The 18,172-nt window shown below is 40.7% G+C and overlaps 1 protein-coding gene across 1 annotated transcript in view; it reads right to left on the reverse strand.

The window, feature by feature from the left end:
* Nucleotides 1-18,172, reverse strand: part of NT5DC2 (5'-nucleotidase domain containing 2) — a 54,847-nt gene that overhangs the window by 27,912 nt on the left and 8,763 nt on the right. The window contains exons 2-5 of the mRNA XM_039482227.1: nt 14,293-14,477; nt 11,831-11,905; nt 10,084-10,139; nt 5,892-5,985 (exon numbers count right to left, since the gene is read on the reverse strand). Of these exons, the coding sequence (XP_039338161.1) occupies nt 5,892-5,985; nt 10,084-10,139; nt 11,831-11,905; nt 14,293-14,477 (410 nt within the window). The remainder of the gene's footprint in view (nt 1-5,891; nt 5,986-10,083; nt 10,140-11,830; nt 11,906-14,292; nt 14,478-18,172) is intronic.

Raw genomic sequence — 18,172 nt, forward strand, 5'->3', positions numbered from 1 at the left:
ATTCAGTTGGTCTTTAATGGTTTAGAATTGAATAATTCCTTCGAAGTACACTACCGACACAGGAAGTTTAAAAGTTTGCATTCAGCTGTGAAAGATATAGTAGAGAGGATTTGCTGAACCAGAACTAATACCTAACAGCAGATGAGAGACTTGTTGGATCTCTGGGTCTTTGACCACAAATCCTATGCAACATGTACTGTTGTGTTTGGAATGATAATATTAAAAAAGTCTGGAAGAGAATAAGAAAATAGCTTTTCTCCTAATTATATTTAAGATCGGTTCAACCAAGTTTGTCAACACCGCATAAACAAGCTGAAGAGGGAGAATCTCAGTTTTTCTAGTTCCATAAAATAAACCTGACCCTCTCTAAAACTGATGTGTGCATCTTAGCCCATGGCAGGGCACTGTTTCCAGAAGGAGCCATACAAAGCATTACACACATTAGCCTTTTAATCCATGTAATAAATTCTTAACATGCTTAAGTGTCAGTCATCTGCCTACTAGCAAGAGTCAATAATAAAAATCTACCATGGATTGCCCAACATGTGAGCAAATTTAAGTCCTGATTCCCCAGTAGGGACTGAAGTATGTTCTGTGATATTTGAGGGGCCTTTGCACATGTCTCACACATGCATAGACCTGGAGAAGAGCTCCGTGTAAGCTCAAAAGCTTGTCTCTCACCAACAGAAGTTGGTCCAGTAAAAGAAAAAAATTACCTCCCCGACCCTGTCTCTCTAACATGCACAGAGTATTATTGACTGGCTCCTGAACAAGCCAGATCCTCATTGCTCATCACCAAAGGAAGATTCTCCTTGTGAAAAAGGGGAAGAATTGAAAAAAAATAAATAAATAAAACTATCTCCCTGGTATCAAAAATGGGAACAAAAGGAAAAAAATTGATGAAAATGTTAATGTGTCTAAGAGATCACAAAGAAAGGTAACTAGTTATATTAGAGCACAAGTACTACTGTAGCTATACTTCATACTTAGGGCGAGTGCAAGTCTAAAAAATTTGGCAGTTTGCTATTCACAAAAAGGGTTACATTTATGAGTAGTGTGTACACAGATATTTCACACAACTTAAGAGCTGTGAATAATTCTTGGCCACAAACAAAGTATTTGCTTTTCCAAAGGGCTAACAGCTCAGATTAGCCTTTCCCGTGATAGAGAAATCAAAGTGACCTTGGGTTGTTGACTTAGCACAACTGACCTATAGGGGTATTACTGGAATGTTTTGAGGAAGCCTGCAGTTCAGCTACCAGATGATTCACCAATGCCAGAAGAACCAACTCAGGGTCTGAAATGAGGTTAGGGGTGGGATTTATGAACTTAGTTTTTCCCAAAACTTCCATGGCACGAAGCTAGACAGTTCTTCTAAAAAGAATTTTTGACTCCAGCCCGGTTCCTTTGCAGCCAATGTAGACAAATTTGAAAAGTGCCAGTGAAAAACTTAATATTGCCAGATCTCTGACTTTGCAAAAAATCCAAACACCAGTGAATCTGATCCACAGAGAATAATTAAAAAGCAGTTTCTGGAGCCCTATGCAGCGCTGAAGGCAGATGGATTTCTCTGGCTGTCTGTGCTGCTCATACATGCACTTGAATAATCATCCAGGCTCAAGGTTAGCCAATGCACATTCATTCTCTGGAAATAGTATTCAAGCCAATGGAAGTATAAAATCCAACATAACATTTAAAAATGCTTTTTGAGGGAAAAAGCTATCTAAAGAGATCTTTGAGCTATAATGTATCTCATCATGGAATAGGGATTAAAAATTCTAATTCTATAGTATGAGACAATATATTCATGTAATGTTTAAGAAAAGTTTTGTAAATGAGTTCCAATAGATCATGGATTAGGGACCCAGTCTTATGGGATTCCAGGGGCTTCTGTATAGATTATTTAGGTTAATCTTTCTATCTACTCAATGGAATTCGGTATCTTCTAAACCAGTGGTTCTCAGACTTTTGTACTGGTGACCCCTTTCACACAGCAAGCCTCTGAGTGCAGCCCCGCTCATAAATATATAAAAAAGTGTTTTTAATTTAACACCATTATAAATGCTAGTGGCAAAGCGGGGTTTGGGGTGGATGCTGACAGCTCATGACCCTGCATGTAATAACCATGTGACCCCCTGAGGGGTCCCAACCCCCAGTTTGAGAACCCCTGTTCTAGACTGAGCACTATCAGAGATGCTTAGTTTTGCAGTTCTCAAACTGTGGATTTATGTCTCCAGAGATAACAGCAAAAATGTTTTAAAATAAATAAATCCATAAATAAAATAAAATATAGGAGGTGAGAAATAACAGACCTCAACCCAATTGTCCCTCTGCAAATGTGTATACACCGAGTCAATCCCTTACCTCTCTCTAAAAGTGAAAAGTTTCAAAAAGTTCAAAGAATAGAAGACTGTTGGGTGCGGAACAGATCTGGACAAGGAGAAGAAGTCTGGAGATAAATGTGAGAAGTGAGGGACAGGCAGTAGAACCAAATGTTAAACTGTTTGAGCAGCATATTCCAGAAGTCTTGAGGTCTTTCTGAGTGTAGCCTTCATTGATTTGAGATCTACCATACCATTCTCTCACTAGAAGGGAAAACCTGTAATAGCAGCAGGCCATAAAAAGAGGCCCAGTTTGGGAATATTTTAATTAAGCTCCTTTACCTGCAGGTAAGACAGACATGTGTGCAAAATGCAAACAGAGCAACAAAGAAATGCAAGGCCTAGTTGCCTGAATGAAACAATATCATAGAAGTGTTCCTTCTCAGGAGGAAGCTGCCTGGGGTGGCTCTAGGATTTGCGCTGCCCCAAGCACAGCGGCACGCCGCAGGGGGCGCTCTGGTGGTCGCCGGAGCTGCGGGGGGTCCACCGGAGCCGCCTGCCACCCTCCCGCGGCACGCTGCCCCAAGTGCACGCTTGGCGCGCTGGGGTCTGGAGCCGGCCCTGGAAGCTGCATTGAAGATAATGATAGGAACATGTCTGAACATGCAGGATCTTCAGGTGGGTAAACTTTTTTTATTTCATACTTCTTTCTTAAGAACTGCCTGTCTTCCTTCTGGACTATTCTTGAATTCTCATGTTTGAGAAAGAAAAATATATAGTTGTTACTCTATGGTACTAGCATTTTAGATGCAGTTGAGATAAAGATAAATAGCTGAAATAGGCAGATCTTCCTTTTACAATTTCACCTTTAAAGTAGTATTGAGTGTCAGTGAATGAAATGAGTAATACTAAACGAACAGTATGGTAATAATAATTAAATAAAACTGCATTGACTTATTTTGTTTAGGATAATCCATCCTCAACATACAGGGTTCTAAAGACTATCTACCTTCTAGATCACCATCATTTTCTATAGTTTCAGGAGTTACCTGCCAATGATAGTGTTTCAGTCACATCATGTATGTCACATAGCCACAGTATATCACCTGTAGCAAAAAGGGGGGGGGGGGGGGGGGATAAAATAACCAAAAACCAGAAACAGCCATCGATAAGTTTATGGTAAGAACCAGCAGATAATCAAAAAAGGTAATTGATGAAAAACTTGCCCAGTTTGTTTATGCAACAAACTCTCCTTTCTGTATTATTGAGAACCCACATGTCATTAACATGGTTCAGTCATTACGACCAGGATACAGTCCATCCAACAGAGCAGATGTCACAGGCAAATTACTGGATAAAATGTATGAAAGAGAAATTGAGCAGTGTGCAAAAGGTCTAGAAGGTAAAATTGTTAACCTGAGTCTTGATGGGTGGAGCAATGTCCACAATGATCCTGTTGTATGTGCTTATGTGACAAGGGAATGTCTTTCTTACAGAAACAATTGATACATCAGGAAATGCACACACAGCAGAATACTTACAAGTAGCAGCAGTAAAAGCTATAACAAACTGAAAAAAATTCTAATCTCTAGTATGCAGCTTGGTCACAGACAATGCTGCAAATGTATCCAAGATGAGAATAAGTTATTTAGAAGAGAGTCCCAAGCTAACATACAGTTGCAGTGCTCATTTGATGCACCTCCTAGCCAAAGACTTCAGTGTTCCAGAAATAAAAGGCTAATGATATTGAAATTGCAGAATACTTCCATAACAACCACTTTGCAGCAGCTGCTCTAAAAAAAGTGGGAGGAACCAAGCTAACTCTCCCACGGGACGTGCGATGGAACTCGGTAGTGGACTATTTTGAGGACTATATCAAGAACTGGCCTAATCTGATGGCATCGTGTGAACAAAATTGTGACAAAATAGATGGCACTGTCACAGCCAAAGTTTTCAACATTGAGATTAAGAGAAATGTTGAACACATGCTGAGTACCCTGAAGGCTATTTCTGTAGCTTTGAACAAAATGCAGGGAAATAGCTGTTTTATTGCTGACGCTGTTGAAATTTGGAAGGAACTGAGTGAGATCTTAAAAAGAGATATATTCAATGACAGAATTAAATTACAAGCATAAAAAAACAAAATGGGCAAATATTCTCAATACTCAGTACCAGGGTCAAACCTTAACTGCTGAAGAAGAGGTGTTTGCTGGATGTCCATGTTATGGCATTATAGAGGGATGATGGCTAGCTATAATAAACTTCAGAGCTAAGGGTGAACCATTCAAGAAATATATATGTTTGCTGATGATGTTTTAAAGAAGTCACACCAGTGAACTGGGGGAAGTCACTTAAGCACTTGGATTCAGAGACTGTTGAAGTGATAATCTCACTTAACAGTAGTAGCTTCTTCTGCCAGTGTAGAAAGAATATTTTCTTCCTTTGGGAAGAAATCATTTGGGACCTGAAAAAGCAGGAAAGCTTGTTTTTCTTTTCCAATTGTGAACAAACAGAAAAATGAAAGTGAAGACAATTGAGTTAGCTGCAGAAGCAATATTTTAAGTTTCTTATGTTGACCTGGCTGACAGTCTTTTTAATATTTCATTTAACTGTTTTAGTTAAAAATAATTTTAACAAAAACAAACCTGACTTTAAAAAACTTGAATGTTTAATTAAATTCAAAAAGTCATATGCTTGTTTTGTTAAAATATTATGTTTGCTGTTGGAGAAAAAAATCCAGAATACATAATGTTGTTTTAGTTAAATAAAAATTGTAATGTCTGTCTGGTGATGTTCTCTTCCTAATACAGCAGGGCAAGATAATCATCCAAATATTAATGATTAGCCTGTTGAATTGGAGATATTTATGAAGTTATTGGGAGGTGAACTATCTGCTTCAATTACCTTTGGTAAATGAAATAACCAAACATTCATTCATTTTCTGATATAGCTGTAAAACTAATCTGAAAAGTTTTCAAAATAAATCACTTTAAAAATGTATAGTGCGTACCTTCTAAAAATGAAACCTACATCTGAATTGTGAAGAATATGTTATAACAACCAACAAGAATGCACTTTTATGTAGAAATCCATGATTAAATCGAGTCTTCCTGACTAGTGATTTAAATCAAATCCACCCTGGTACTTACTATGCTGGGATGCCTGTTCATTAGAGAATACACACAGGGGTTGGCTCTTTGCAGATATCAACTGCTGTTAAATGGACTGACTGTCATTAATGAGGCGGGCTGGAATTGAATGGGTGACCTGAATGTAGAATACACCATACGTCATTATTAATCGAGAGCTATCGAGTTCTGGACCAAATACCCCAACAATTAAAAAAAAAATTTTCCACAGGCAGGTCTCAGCTTCTATACCCCCTTGAATAAGCTCTGGGGTAAATTCCCACAAAAGCAGAATGTGTTTAAACTGGCAAGTGCTGTTCTTTTCTAATTTGGAAGAAGCTATAGTCACTTTCACTTACTCCTTACACTGCAAGGTTCCCAGCTGATAGTAAAAGCCAACATATCAGTTTTAAAGAATGCACTGAAGTGCTGCCTACAATACCTTGCCATAGAAGTCACTCATCTGGTACAGTGGGATGTGCTGGGTACCACCATACAATTCGATAACCTCATCATCAGGCACTGGCTTTAGCCCTCTACAAGATAAATCACACAAAAAATTGCATCACTAAATGGGCTGCAAACCAGAGAGGAGACAGAGCTATCTAATCTATCTCCTTTTATCAAGCTCTAAAGTGGACAAGAAGTGGATATTGGCATGAAGTCTTTTTTACCACCACATGGCATTTCACTCATATTCACAATCTGAAAGAGCAGAGAATCTTCCATAGGACATTTGTAAACAGGTACATAAGAACATAACATAAGAATGGCCATACTGGGTCAGACCAAAAGTCCATCTAGCCGAGAATCCTGTCTTCTGACTGTGGCCAATGCCAGGTGCCCCAGAGGGAATGAACAGAACAGGGATCCATCCTGTCGCCCATTCCCAGCTTCAGGCAAACAGAGGCCAGGGACACCATCCCTGTCCATCCTGGCTAATAGCCATTAATGGACCTATCCTCCATGAACTTACCTAGTTCTTTTTTGAGCCCTCTTACACTCTTGGCCTTCACAATATCCTCTGACAAGGAGTTCCACGGGACCACCACTGCACATTGAGTGGATGTTTTCAGAGAACTATCCACAATGACTCCAAGATCTCTTTCTTCAGTGTTAACAGCTAATTTAGACCCCATCATTTTATATGTATAGTTGGGAAGTTTTCCAATGTGCATTACTTTGCATTTATCAACATTGAATTTCATCTGCCCTTTTGTTGCCTAGTCACCCAGTTTTGAGAGATCCTTTTGTAGCTCTTTGCAGTCTGCCAGGGACTTACCTACTCAAGATAGTTTACAGGCTCTAGCTTGATTGAGAAGTTTCTCTATACCTTGATTTAGTCAACCTGGGAAAGATTCTGGTTCCATATATTTTTATCTCAAGGAAGACATGCACCACTGAACAGATGTGGCTGGCTTTGATCTTGCCACAGCAAGATCAGACTAATGTGATATGCAAGGCTTCTCCATACTTCTTCTCAGAGAGAGAGAGAGAGAGAGAGCGCGAGCGCGCGCACATATATCGACCAAAGACCAATGTACAATCTAAGCTAGTCAGCATTGTATAATTAAAACTCATCCAGAGTTCCTTCCGGTAATTATTGTATTACTAACTTAACATGGCAAGAAACTGTGATGGTGTAAGAAAGTTTCATGTGGCTTTGTACAACTTGCAAATATTTTTAACACAGAATAGAGGCTAAAATATATTTTACTGGTTAGTTTAGCTTTCATAACCAAGAAGGGTGTCTCTGTAAAAGACAATTCAACCTGGGTAAACCTTACCTAATATGTGCCCAACATTCAACCATGCTTTCAGGATTTAAAAAGCTACATAAAATTAGTCTGCAGATGTGGAGATGATGCACACATGTATACAGTTTTTTGTAATTACTTGTTTTGCAAACTATTTACTCATCAAGCCAATGATGACCCTTTCTTCTGACTCAACAGATCAGAACGTTCTCTTTGAAGAGAGTTTTTTTTTAAGTTACCCTATTTGTTAAAAGGAAATTTAAATATTTACACAAAGTCAGTTTCTATAAACAGCTTTAAAAAAATTATTTGAAATAACCCTCTTATACAGGTTCAGAGAAGGCTGGTGCAATGCCTGGGAACCATAAACACGGCAGTGTTGAAAGAAAGAAATTCTCTTTGATTTTGGAACTCTGCCTCTGGCAATCTTGGGGTTTTAATGTAATCAGAGCTTAACTGCGAAAAGGCACTGTTCCGCAAGTAAAACACAGTCAGCTTCCATAGTCAAAAGGCTCAGGAAACAAAACACACACCATTTTATGAGTACTACTTTTAATACAGAATCCTAAAAATAATCATCATAAAAAAAAGGAACAGTGCAGGATGGTTCCCTACTGCAGTCTCTCTCATGCTTTGACAGGTCTGCTTCAAATATATAGGATATTGGTACTTGGGAGAGGGTAATAGAACAGTCAGAATGATTGATGATGTTTTAAAGAGGCTTTTCTTGCTTTTGCCATAACATCATTAGGAGCCAAATCCCATGTCTGTACTCCCACAAACTGTGTTTTTAAGAACTGTCAAGGGAGTGCATGACTTTGAATGGACAGTCTTAGGTCTCTATTGTAAATCTAAAATAAACTCATTGCAATCAGTAGAAATTTACCCAAATTAGGACCTCAAAAGTTGGCCCTCACTGATTTAGTTCCCTGAATTAATTTAAATAAAAAAAATTCCCCTTCACTGTCTATTCTTGCTTGGCAAAGCTGAATCAGATAAACATATTCAATGACTTTACACCAGCCTTCACTGCAGAGGGGAAACTCCAATATTAGTGGATTTGTATGCACACACAGAGTAGAGAACAAAGTCCCCTGTACAGCACTGCTGTAATGAGCTACATGTTTTTAAAAGGGATCTAGTCCCACTGATCCACCCTTTTGCAATCTTAGAGAGGGGGCGTGATATGGAAAGGAATGCAAGACCTGACTGAAACCTCCTGCCAACTGCAACACTGGCTGCTGAAAAGCAAAGAGGAATTCATTAGGCAGGAGATGGATCTCGGGGATGGGAGGGTTAAGAAGTTATGCCATCTCACTGTGCATGTACATGTCCCACACTATGATGCTGAGAGGTATATTTCCACCCAAGCATGAGACCAATAGCTCATGACAGAATTCTTTAGCCACCTTTCCCCACATAGAACATTGTGCTTTGGCTGCACCTTCTGGCCTTGTCCCAATCCAAAGAGACTGGGGGAGAGGAAGCAGGGCATCAACCGTGCCTCAAAAAAATAAAATTAAAAGAAAATTTAAGGTGGGATGCCACCACAGCCTGTGGCAGAGGAAGCTGATGTTGACACACATTTGTTACTTTGTTTAGGTCCCTGTAAATCCTAGGGCCAGGTCCAGACAGAGTTCCACACGACATTAATTGTATCCTTCCCAGTCTAATGATGTTGTATATTGCAAACAATAATGCACAACTGTTATTGAAGGTGCTGACGGCAGTGGTGAAACTCTGTAGAGTATTTACCTTTGGGTACCTGTTTCCTATTTGGGGGGAGTTGAGGGAGGAGGAGAAGAGAGACAGAGGGGACAATCAATACTGAAGCTTCAACATGCTCCCTCAGTGTAAATGAATTGCTTGCTTAACATTGGCAAATATTTGAGGTGCTTCATCTGGGAGTCACTGGCGAAAAGTAGAGTTTAGAAGTATGGTGGGGACATTAGCCATTAGTTGCCTTCATTTGGAAAAAAATATTTAACTATTCCAGCCACCAAAAAAGTAGCAAAATATTTTGTTTTACGTTCTCTGAAGGGCTTCAGTTTTTGCTTTGGAGCATTTGTTATAGTGCTCTGTATCGGTTTCCTTGCTTCTAAAAGGACAGTCTTCAAGTCCAATCCTGCAAGGTGCTGAGCAGGTTCAAGTCTCCTAGGGAAGTCAGTGGAACTTGCTGGTCCTTATACAACTAGACAGGATTAGGACTTGAAAAGCTTTTATATCAAGTGTGTCACTCCAACTGCCAGAATGCAGCATGTAGTGAACTCAAGAGCAGCCAAAGTAACCTGTGTGCTACATACCAGTGCTCTATTCAAGGACTTCTGGCCCACTTGTTTAAGAAAGGCACTCCCTCCCTATTACTTTTCTGGGCACTTTACTCAACTTTTTACACTCAAGAAAAATGCCTCAGTCCAAATGGAGTTAATTTCATATCCTTATTTTCACCTCTAAACAGCTCTCTTTCCAGCACTGGTGAGCATACACCTGTTAGGACAGGCTTTTTTCATGTATAGACAGCTCTACAAGAGTTAGTCTTTCCCTAGTCCAATGACTTAGTTAGAAAAGTTGCCTTAAGTAGACTGCACTGCAATCTGCAGACTTAGTGGGTAAGAGATCAGATGCATCATTGTCCATAAAAAAAAAAAATTTACATTTTCACTCCCACACTTGGCTTCATATGCTTGAATAAACCACAGCCACCTGTAACTGCATGTCAGGCAGCAGCTTGGAATCATTATTTAGCAAGTGGAGACAGGATAAGCTAGAGAAGGTTGCTTTCCCCAAGTTAAAAAACTTTAAAGACGTGCGACTTTGCACTCCATCTTCAGTGTGAACCCTTGGGGCATTTAGTAAATGCATTCATATTTGACACACCTATATGCAGTCCCCAACTGGACATAATGGAAAGCATCAATCTTCATCAGAAGACTCTGTGAAGAGAGAACAGTGAACAGTCTTCATTGGTAGCATTTGGTAGAAATTTAGTCAGGAAAAACAGATTAAGTTTACTGATGTCCCAAAGAAATAAAAAAAATGGTAAAAAAATGAATTCTAGTTAAAACTAACAATCTGAATGTATTTTTAAGTTGTGCTTAAATCACTTTTCCCTTCACTGCAATATTTTTGAAGCATCACAGGGAAAAATGTCAAATTACCATGACCTGAAGCATTACATAATATTACATTCCAATTCAGGACCTATTTCAAACTTTTTCAGGGGGCTGCAGGTGGAAGAGGAATGGAGTACAGCAGTTCTTTAACATTAAAACAATCCTTTGTGTACACATAGCAAGGGAGGGGCTTATATGTAAGGAGATCTATAACAAGTCACATCTTACTTAAGCAGAACTAATAATTCAAGTTTTTGTGCCAAATCTTATTTTCTTTTTACTTTTTTACTCCATGCTCAAGTTCCCATTCTTGAACCAGAATGGGAACATTAGACCTTCCCTTTTTTTTAATATTGATCTTCTTTAGTCACAAGGTATGCCTTCTTTTTCATTCCCCCAGGCATTAGGTAATAGTCATAATGGAATTTAATCAAGTATAGCCTCTGAGACTAACCCAGTACCACTGTGAGAATCAGAGATAACAGTGTGGTATCAGAACAATTTGTCCCTTCACCACTATGAGTGCAGGTTACGTTGTTCCCCAATGTTCCTAAACTAAAAGGCACTCCCATATCTAGCATATCACCATACTATTGTCAAGCCTCCATTCCCAACTTCTGAACAGGAATATGCAGTTATGCTGAACCAAAGCAAATAGGCAGTATGCTCCTTTTGCACAGGGCTTGATTTTCAGGTGGTTTGAAATGAGAAATGAGGCTGCCCACACTACTACCCACCCACTGAAAGGAAGCGTTTACTTGGCGTCTGATTGACGTGTGCTCTTATTTTAGAAATCTGTGCTTGGATAGTACCAAGCAGAAGACAGAAAGTTATTGGACAATCTCTCCTGCTGCAAAGCCAGAAACCTACATTCAGGACAGACTGTTGCCATAATGTCAGTTTCAGCATTACATCTTAGCTTGGGCAGAAGAGAAGAGAGTCTGGGAAATCTAAAATGCCTTCATTCCTCTTTAAAAGGGTGCGTTCTCTAGTTACGCTGAATTGATTGAACACACTTAATTGGTTCAGAAATAACCAGACTATCAAAATAAGACTAGCTTGTACCAGTAATTGTCTGTCTCCCTACTGAATATAAGCTGTTTAACTGCCAGCACTTTGTGTGCTCCTAAGCCTCTCAAACATTACAGGGCTTCAGAAGGAATATCTTGAGAAGCTACAAAGCTTAATGAATTGTTCTGGCACTCTATTTCAAATACTGGAAGTAGTGAAAGGAAAATGATTTTAAAAGGTATTAAAATACTGAAAGAGAAAGAATTAGAAAGAAAAGACACCACGTAGCCAGCCTTTTATATTAGTTCGATTTGTCCCAAGGAGCTTACAATCTAAGAGAACCTATGCAGGGACAGATAGAACAGCTTTCAGAAGAATATGCACTGGGGATTGTTGTATCAGTTGTCATTACAGGAAAGAGATGGGACTGAGTTATGTGACAGGCAGATCACTACCGTTCAAGGGAAAGCAAGTATGAAATTTAAATTTGTGTCATTCACCTTTTGCACATCGTAGTGAAGCCCTCTGATGGCGAATCCTGGAAGGTAATCATATTTCTTGAGTCCTTCTGGATACTGGAAAATATTTAATGAGAAAGCAGTTAGTTCAGTGAAGCTGTGCCAGGTATTCAAGAAAGTTTTCCAGTTGACAAGAGAATGAAAAATTTGACATACAGAATCAGTCCCCGTAGCCCATCAAATCCCAGTACCCTCCATCCAACAGTGGCCTAAGTGAACCAAAAGATGCCAAAAAACTATAATGCAACTGCCAAGATTTGGGATTCTACAAACTGGAATGTTTGCTTGGGCAATTGATCCCTAACTCTTACACCAAACAGCTAGTGCCCTAAAAAGGGTAACTGTACCTTGAGACGGGCTTGAAATCCACTTACCAAATTCATCATATAAGTGAGGTTTTCCCAAAGAGTGTGAGAAAAGGCTATACTAAGCCACCAATTGCTGAATGATTTAAGCTTTTGGCGTTTTATTTCATTTTAATAAAAAAGAAGCTATTTCTAAATCTTTGTGCACATTATCATTAACTTCAAAATTTGGAACACCTCAGGGCTTTCTTCCCAGGTGTGCAGATAGACAATTGCATTGTATTTGCTGTTGCTCAGTGCTCTGAAGCAGGCACCAAGCAAAATTAATATAGCTGAAGTCTCTTCTGAGCAGCAATGGAAAGAAGCTTGTCAGTTTCATGCTGCTGCAGTTTGGGATAAAAAGCTCCCTCCTCCCCGCCCCCAAAAAAAGCCATAGGCAGACACTGGAGCTGCTCCCTGGTGGACAACACTCTCCTTACACATGAAAAATTATTAAGAAGGGGGGATAGGGGTAGGGGGCTTGAAAGAGGCTGATGAATCAGAGGAAGTGGAGTTTCAAGTTTCAGATACTTTCTAGCTAGAACTCATGCTAGACAATGAGATAGATATCCTAATACCCTCCACCCTTCCCAGCATCTGGGACTCTTCATCAGAGTGTTCCCCCGGACCTTGCAGATACAGATTCTCTCCCGACCTAGTCTTTCACAGCTACCTGTGGCTAGTAAGTGTCTGCGGGGGGGAAGGGATAGCTCAGTGCTTTGAGCATTGACTTGCTAAACCCAGGATTGTGAGTTCAATCCTTAAAGGACCACTTAGGGATCTGGGGCAAAAATCAGTACTTGGTCCTACTAGCAAAGACAGGGGGCTGGACTTGATGAGCTTTTGGGGTCCCTTCCAGTTCTATGAGATAGGTATATCTCCATATATTTTTTATTCCCCCAAGCCCTAGTAACAATAGATATAGTCAATATCATACATTCCCCATTTTAAAATTCCTGGCATCTGTCATCCTACACCCACAAATTCTACAGACTGCCTTTTTTTTTAAATTGTCAGTGATTTATTTATAAGCCATATTCATCTTGTCAGATGCCACGTCAGTTAGCATGCAATGAGCAGACTATTCATTCTGAAGGTTGTAAGGGTCCTATTCTGTATGCATTATTCTGTACCCATCACAACAATTTCAGAGATCCTAATATGGCAGAAGATGTAGGCTGGAATTCTTTAAAGAGAGAGAACCAGGGAGTTAAGATGCCTAACTCTTCAGGCTGCTTTGAAAATCCTGGCATAAATATACTGGTTCTTTTGATAATTCCCCCCCCCCCCCCATTTTCTGGAAGAATCCTCCATCCCAATTTTAAATAGATTGTTACAGGCTGTCCTATGTCCCACCACTTAGTTTTGCTCCATTGTGAAAGAATGAGTGAGGCACGGGGTGGAGGGGGGCGGGGGGGAAGAGAGAGAGAGAATAAATGGACCTGAAGCCCTAAAATGACTGGGGGAAAAGCCATTGCAAAACCATTGTGTGACATGGTATGGGCACTAGGGAAAATATTGCAGTTTCAGCCACACCCCTATAGAAATTTGCGTATATTGAAGTACCCAGCTTTGTATTTCTTTTCTTAAACACAGAAAGTGCTGCTAACTTGTCAAATAAAACAAGACAAGGGAACATATATCATATCATTGGATGTGCCTATTTAAGAACTTAGTCTAGAAAACTTATTAAAAACAACTATTACCTGGCTGATACTCTAACTATAAAAATAAAATCACCTGTTTCTAGGGCTACATGGGCCCATCATTAGTCCCGGACTGGCTATTGCCCATCTTCTGATTTGGAGTTAGGAGGATATGTGGTGACCATGTTTTTTGTGTTGATTTTTTAAATAGTGGCAACTCTTTGAAGATGCTCAGACATTTGCAATGTTACAATAAATCCCAAGGGAAATGGATTAGCAGACAGTGTGCCAGGTTCATGAAATATATAATTACATAGCTATCACTACCATAGATAATGTATACGTACACAGTGGTAATAAGCACATTTTCCAGAGAATGCTTTACTAAAAGATTTTTGGGAAAAGAAAGCAGTAAGATTAATGAAAGAAACCCATCCTCTTTTCAGAAGTTTACCTTGTACTGTTCAATTAGTATGTCTCTGGCAGTGTTGAATATCATAGAGTGCAATAAATTAGAGTACTGTGCTAATGTATAATCATAATCAAAGCCATAGATCTCAACATCTCTCAAGCTGATCTCATTATTTGCGTAGATAGCTGCAGGGTTAAGGAGATTGCAGACTCCTGGTGGAAGAAGATCTGGAGAGGGACGGGGGGAAAAAAAAGCCATAAATCAAAATTTTATTTTTAAACTGGAAGCAGTTACTTTGTAAAACAGTGTTCATTTTTCCGCTCCAAGGAAAGGGATTTGTAAACCTGCTGTCAAAGTTTAATATAAAAACTACTAAAATATTTCTTCCCATGAAAAGGCGTTATAAAGTTTCCAGCCAGGCCTAGTGAACATGGTAATTGTTTAAAAACAGCAAGATTAACATTTAGTGACAAGATGTAAAACAATATTATTGATTTTCTGATCTACATAACATTAAAACAAAATAGATTTGGGGATTTAATCCTGCCAAATTTCTGGATCACAGCAGCTAGCCACCTGTAGCACGAGCTGGACATGTTGTATGATAGGTAACTGTGGTATGTAACTTCAGAAAATATATCCTTTTATTCATATTTTGACATCAAAACAATCTAGACATCAGTTGTAAGAAGTCCAGAATTATTAAACCAAAGATCTAGAAGACTGTCATCCACTTGCCATGGAACTAGAAAGACTTCGCAAAAGAGTTATTCAGATTTGGTCTGGTTAGTTATTTTGTTTTCTCTATTCTTACTTCACTGTCTGCTCCCCATGCACACTGAGAAAGATAAGCAGATTAAAACACACACACACTAAGCTCCTAGAGTGCAGTGCTGATAAAGATTGTTTATCAGAGTGAAGCAGAGAACCTACTGCCAAAACAGATCTCCCAGACCTTACAAATTTTCTGTGGCTTTACAGCAAGGTACATTTTAAGTCAATCATGAGTGCAGTGTTTAGCTCAGTTGTATAATGACACAAAAGTTTTTAAACAGCGTAGTCATTCTGAGCTCTTATGTATCCTCTCCCCCAACTGGCTACCATGACACCACACTGAGGCCTGGTCTACACTAAGGGGCGGGGTCGATGTAAGATACGCAACTTCAGCTACAGGAATAGCGTAGCTGAAGTTGAAGTATCTTATTTCGACTTCCCTCCCGTCCTCATGGCGCGGGATCGACGGCCGCGGCTCCCCCTGTTGACTCCACTACCGCCGCTCACCCTGGTGGAGTTCTGGAGTCAACGGGAGCACGTTCAGGGAAGCGATATATCGCGTCTCTATCAATCCCCGATAAACCGATCGCTACCTGCCGATCTGGCGGGTAGCGTAGACATACCCTGAAGCAGGGCAGACCATCTGAAGCTTGCCATTGTCCACAAACTGTCTTCACAAGATGACCAACCGCAATAAGTGCTACTTCCTTACATAAGGCTCCGTAACTTTGTGCATGGCCGGGGGAGGGAAGAGACAGGGGACACAGTATAGCACATTACTCACCCCCACCCCCATAATTATATTTAGGTGTTCTCTTCCCTTAGAGATGGGTCTCTGTTATGGGTTCTGTTCCTGAGCACTCCTATCTGCCTCCCATTCGCTTGTGCACACACCAAACCTCAACAGTATTTGGTTATTCCAAAACCAACTCTGATTCTCAATTTGGAGCAAATCAAACTCTATTGTACATTAGATAGTGGCACTGGCTGGTTCCAATTAAGACTTAATCTGTTACCATAACAGAAAAGGTGAGGCTCACTGCTGTATTATCCTATGTGAAACCCACAAGTGCACCTATTGTTTACTCAGTAACATACAAGTGATCACAGTAGCAGAATATTTAGACAAAGCAATACTTGAGCTATTTTTAAGGTAGGAAGGGGAAACCAACATTATGAAAATGTACCTCACTTCTAGTCAGAACCCCTCTCCCAGATTAGTCTGAATTTTTTTATATTGCAAGAACTGCAGCAGAACTGTTATAATGGAAAGCAAACCTCTGAAGCTAAGTGGATGGCTTGGTGGCTACAGAGCAAAAACAACAGCTCTCTTCCTGCTTCTAAGCTGGAGACAAGAGTTTCTGGAAGAGGCTGAAGAGTGTGAATGCATTTGTGGACATATAGAGTCCTTTACTATCTTTAAATAAAAAAAAGTCATAGCAATGTAAACAACATTTCAGAGGATTGTTTATGAGGTGACAAATACTTATGTTTAGAGAAAGTCTCAACAAGCCCTTTCTTTCTGACCCTGAAAACAACTAAGGTGACCAGACAGCAAATGTGAAAAACTGGGATAGGAGCCTATATAAGAAAAAGACTCAAAAATGGGGACTGTTCCTATAAAATCATGGAAGTGCATGAACGTGTGATAGGCGGACTTTTTCATGACTGGAGGACATAAGGAGAAAAAAAAAGCAAAAGGACCCACCCAGCTCTCACCACAACAGGATCCAAACCTGCAGAGGGGTGAGCACCTTCATCTCCTGTTGAAGTCAGGGTAAAACAAACCACTATGCAAGCTTGCACCACATATCCTGTGACACTTTGGGGTTCAGCCCAGACTAGTGAGAGGTTGGGTCATCACCTGCCCTGCAACTTCGGGTGCCTTAAATGCTATGCTGCTATGGCTCTCAGCCCAGACACCACCACAGCCAGCAGACAAGCACACAAGTCATACCCTGATTTCTACCAACCAGGTACTGTTCGCTGAATGATCCCAACACCCTCCCAGTCCCAAATTCCCTCAGAACATTCTGCCCTGTGACACTCTGCTGGATTTCCCAGCATTGTGAGTTGCTGAGATACTCTTCTCAGCCCCCAGCAAGTGAAAGTTTCACTACTCTAAGCTCTGTGACAACTCCTTGAAACACCAGCTTGTCAAACCATCAAATTAGGGCAGAGGTGGGCAAACCACGGCCTGTGGGACCATCTTTCCCAGCTCTTGAGCTCCCGGATGGGGAGGCGAGCCCCCAGCCCCTCCTCCACAGCCACATGGGCAGTGCTCTGGGCAGCAGGGTTGCGTGCTCCTGCCGAGCGTGAGCAGCATGGTAAGAGGGCCTGGACCGGGGAGCAGTCAGGGGACAGGGGGTGGTTGGATGGGGTGGAGGTTCTGGGGGGCAGTCAGGGGACGGGGTGGTTGGATAAGCATGGGAGTCCTGGGTGGGGCCTGTTAGGGGGCAGGGGTGTGGCAGTCAGGGGACTAGGAGCACGGGGGTTGGATGGGGGTGGGGTCCCTGGAGGGGTCGGTTAGGGAACAAGGAGCAGGGGGGTTGGATGGGTTGGTGGTTCTGAAGGGGCAGTCAGGGGGCGGGATGTGGGAGGGGTCAGGTGGGGTAGAGGCCAAGCTGTTTGGGGAGGCACAGCCTTCCTTACCCAGCCCTCCATGCAGTTTTGCAATCCCAATGTGGCCCTCGGGCCAAAAGGTTTGCCCACCCCTGAACTAGGGAGTGGGAGAAACAGCCTCTTAGCTATAAAGACACAGGGGCCGAACCTCAGAAGATAAGCAATTGAATCAACTGATTGTATACAGTATTACTGTATTATAAAAGTGTATAAAGTAACACGATTTCATAAAAGACCTGACACTGGTGATTAATATCACTGTGAAATGTATTCATCAACACAATATGAGGAATTACGGATACTCACAAATAAGATTTAAAGTCTGTGACTAAATACAGGGAGAAACAGGTTATTTCCCAGACAGGAGGGAAGGTAGCTGTCTACCTGTCTGCAATGTAAATTAAGCATTACAGAATCAAAACAATCAAACCCCATTTACATACAAATCAGCAAGGAGATGGGAAGCCAAGAGGAAGAGAAGAACAGCAGGAAACCTACGTGCCTCTTGAACCAATGTCAATTAGCT

Source organism: Mauremys reevesii, linkage group 7 (genome assembly GCF_016161935.1).
Source record: "Mauremys reevesii isolate NIE-2019 linkage group 7, ASM1616193v1, whole genome shotgun sequence".
Taxonomy (NCBI): Eukaryota; Metazoa; Chordata; order Testudines; family Geoemydidae; genus Mauremys; species Mauremys reevesii.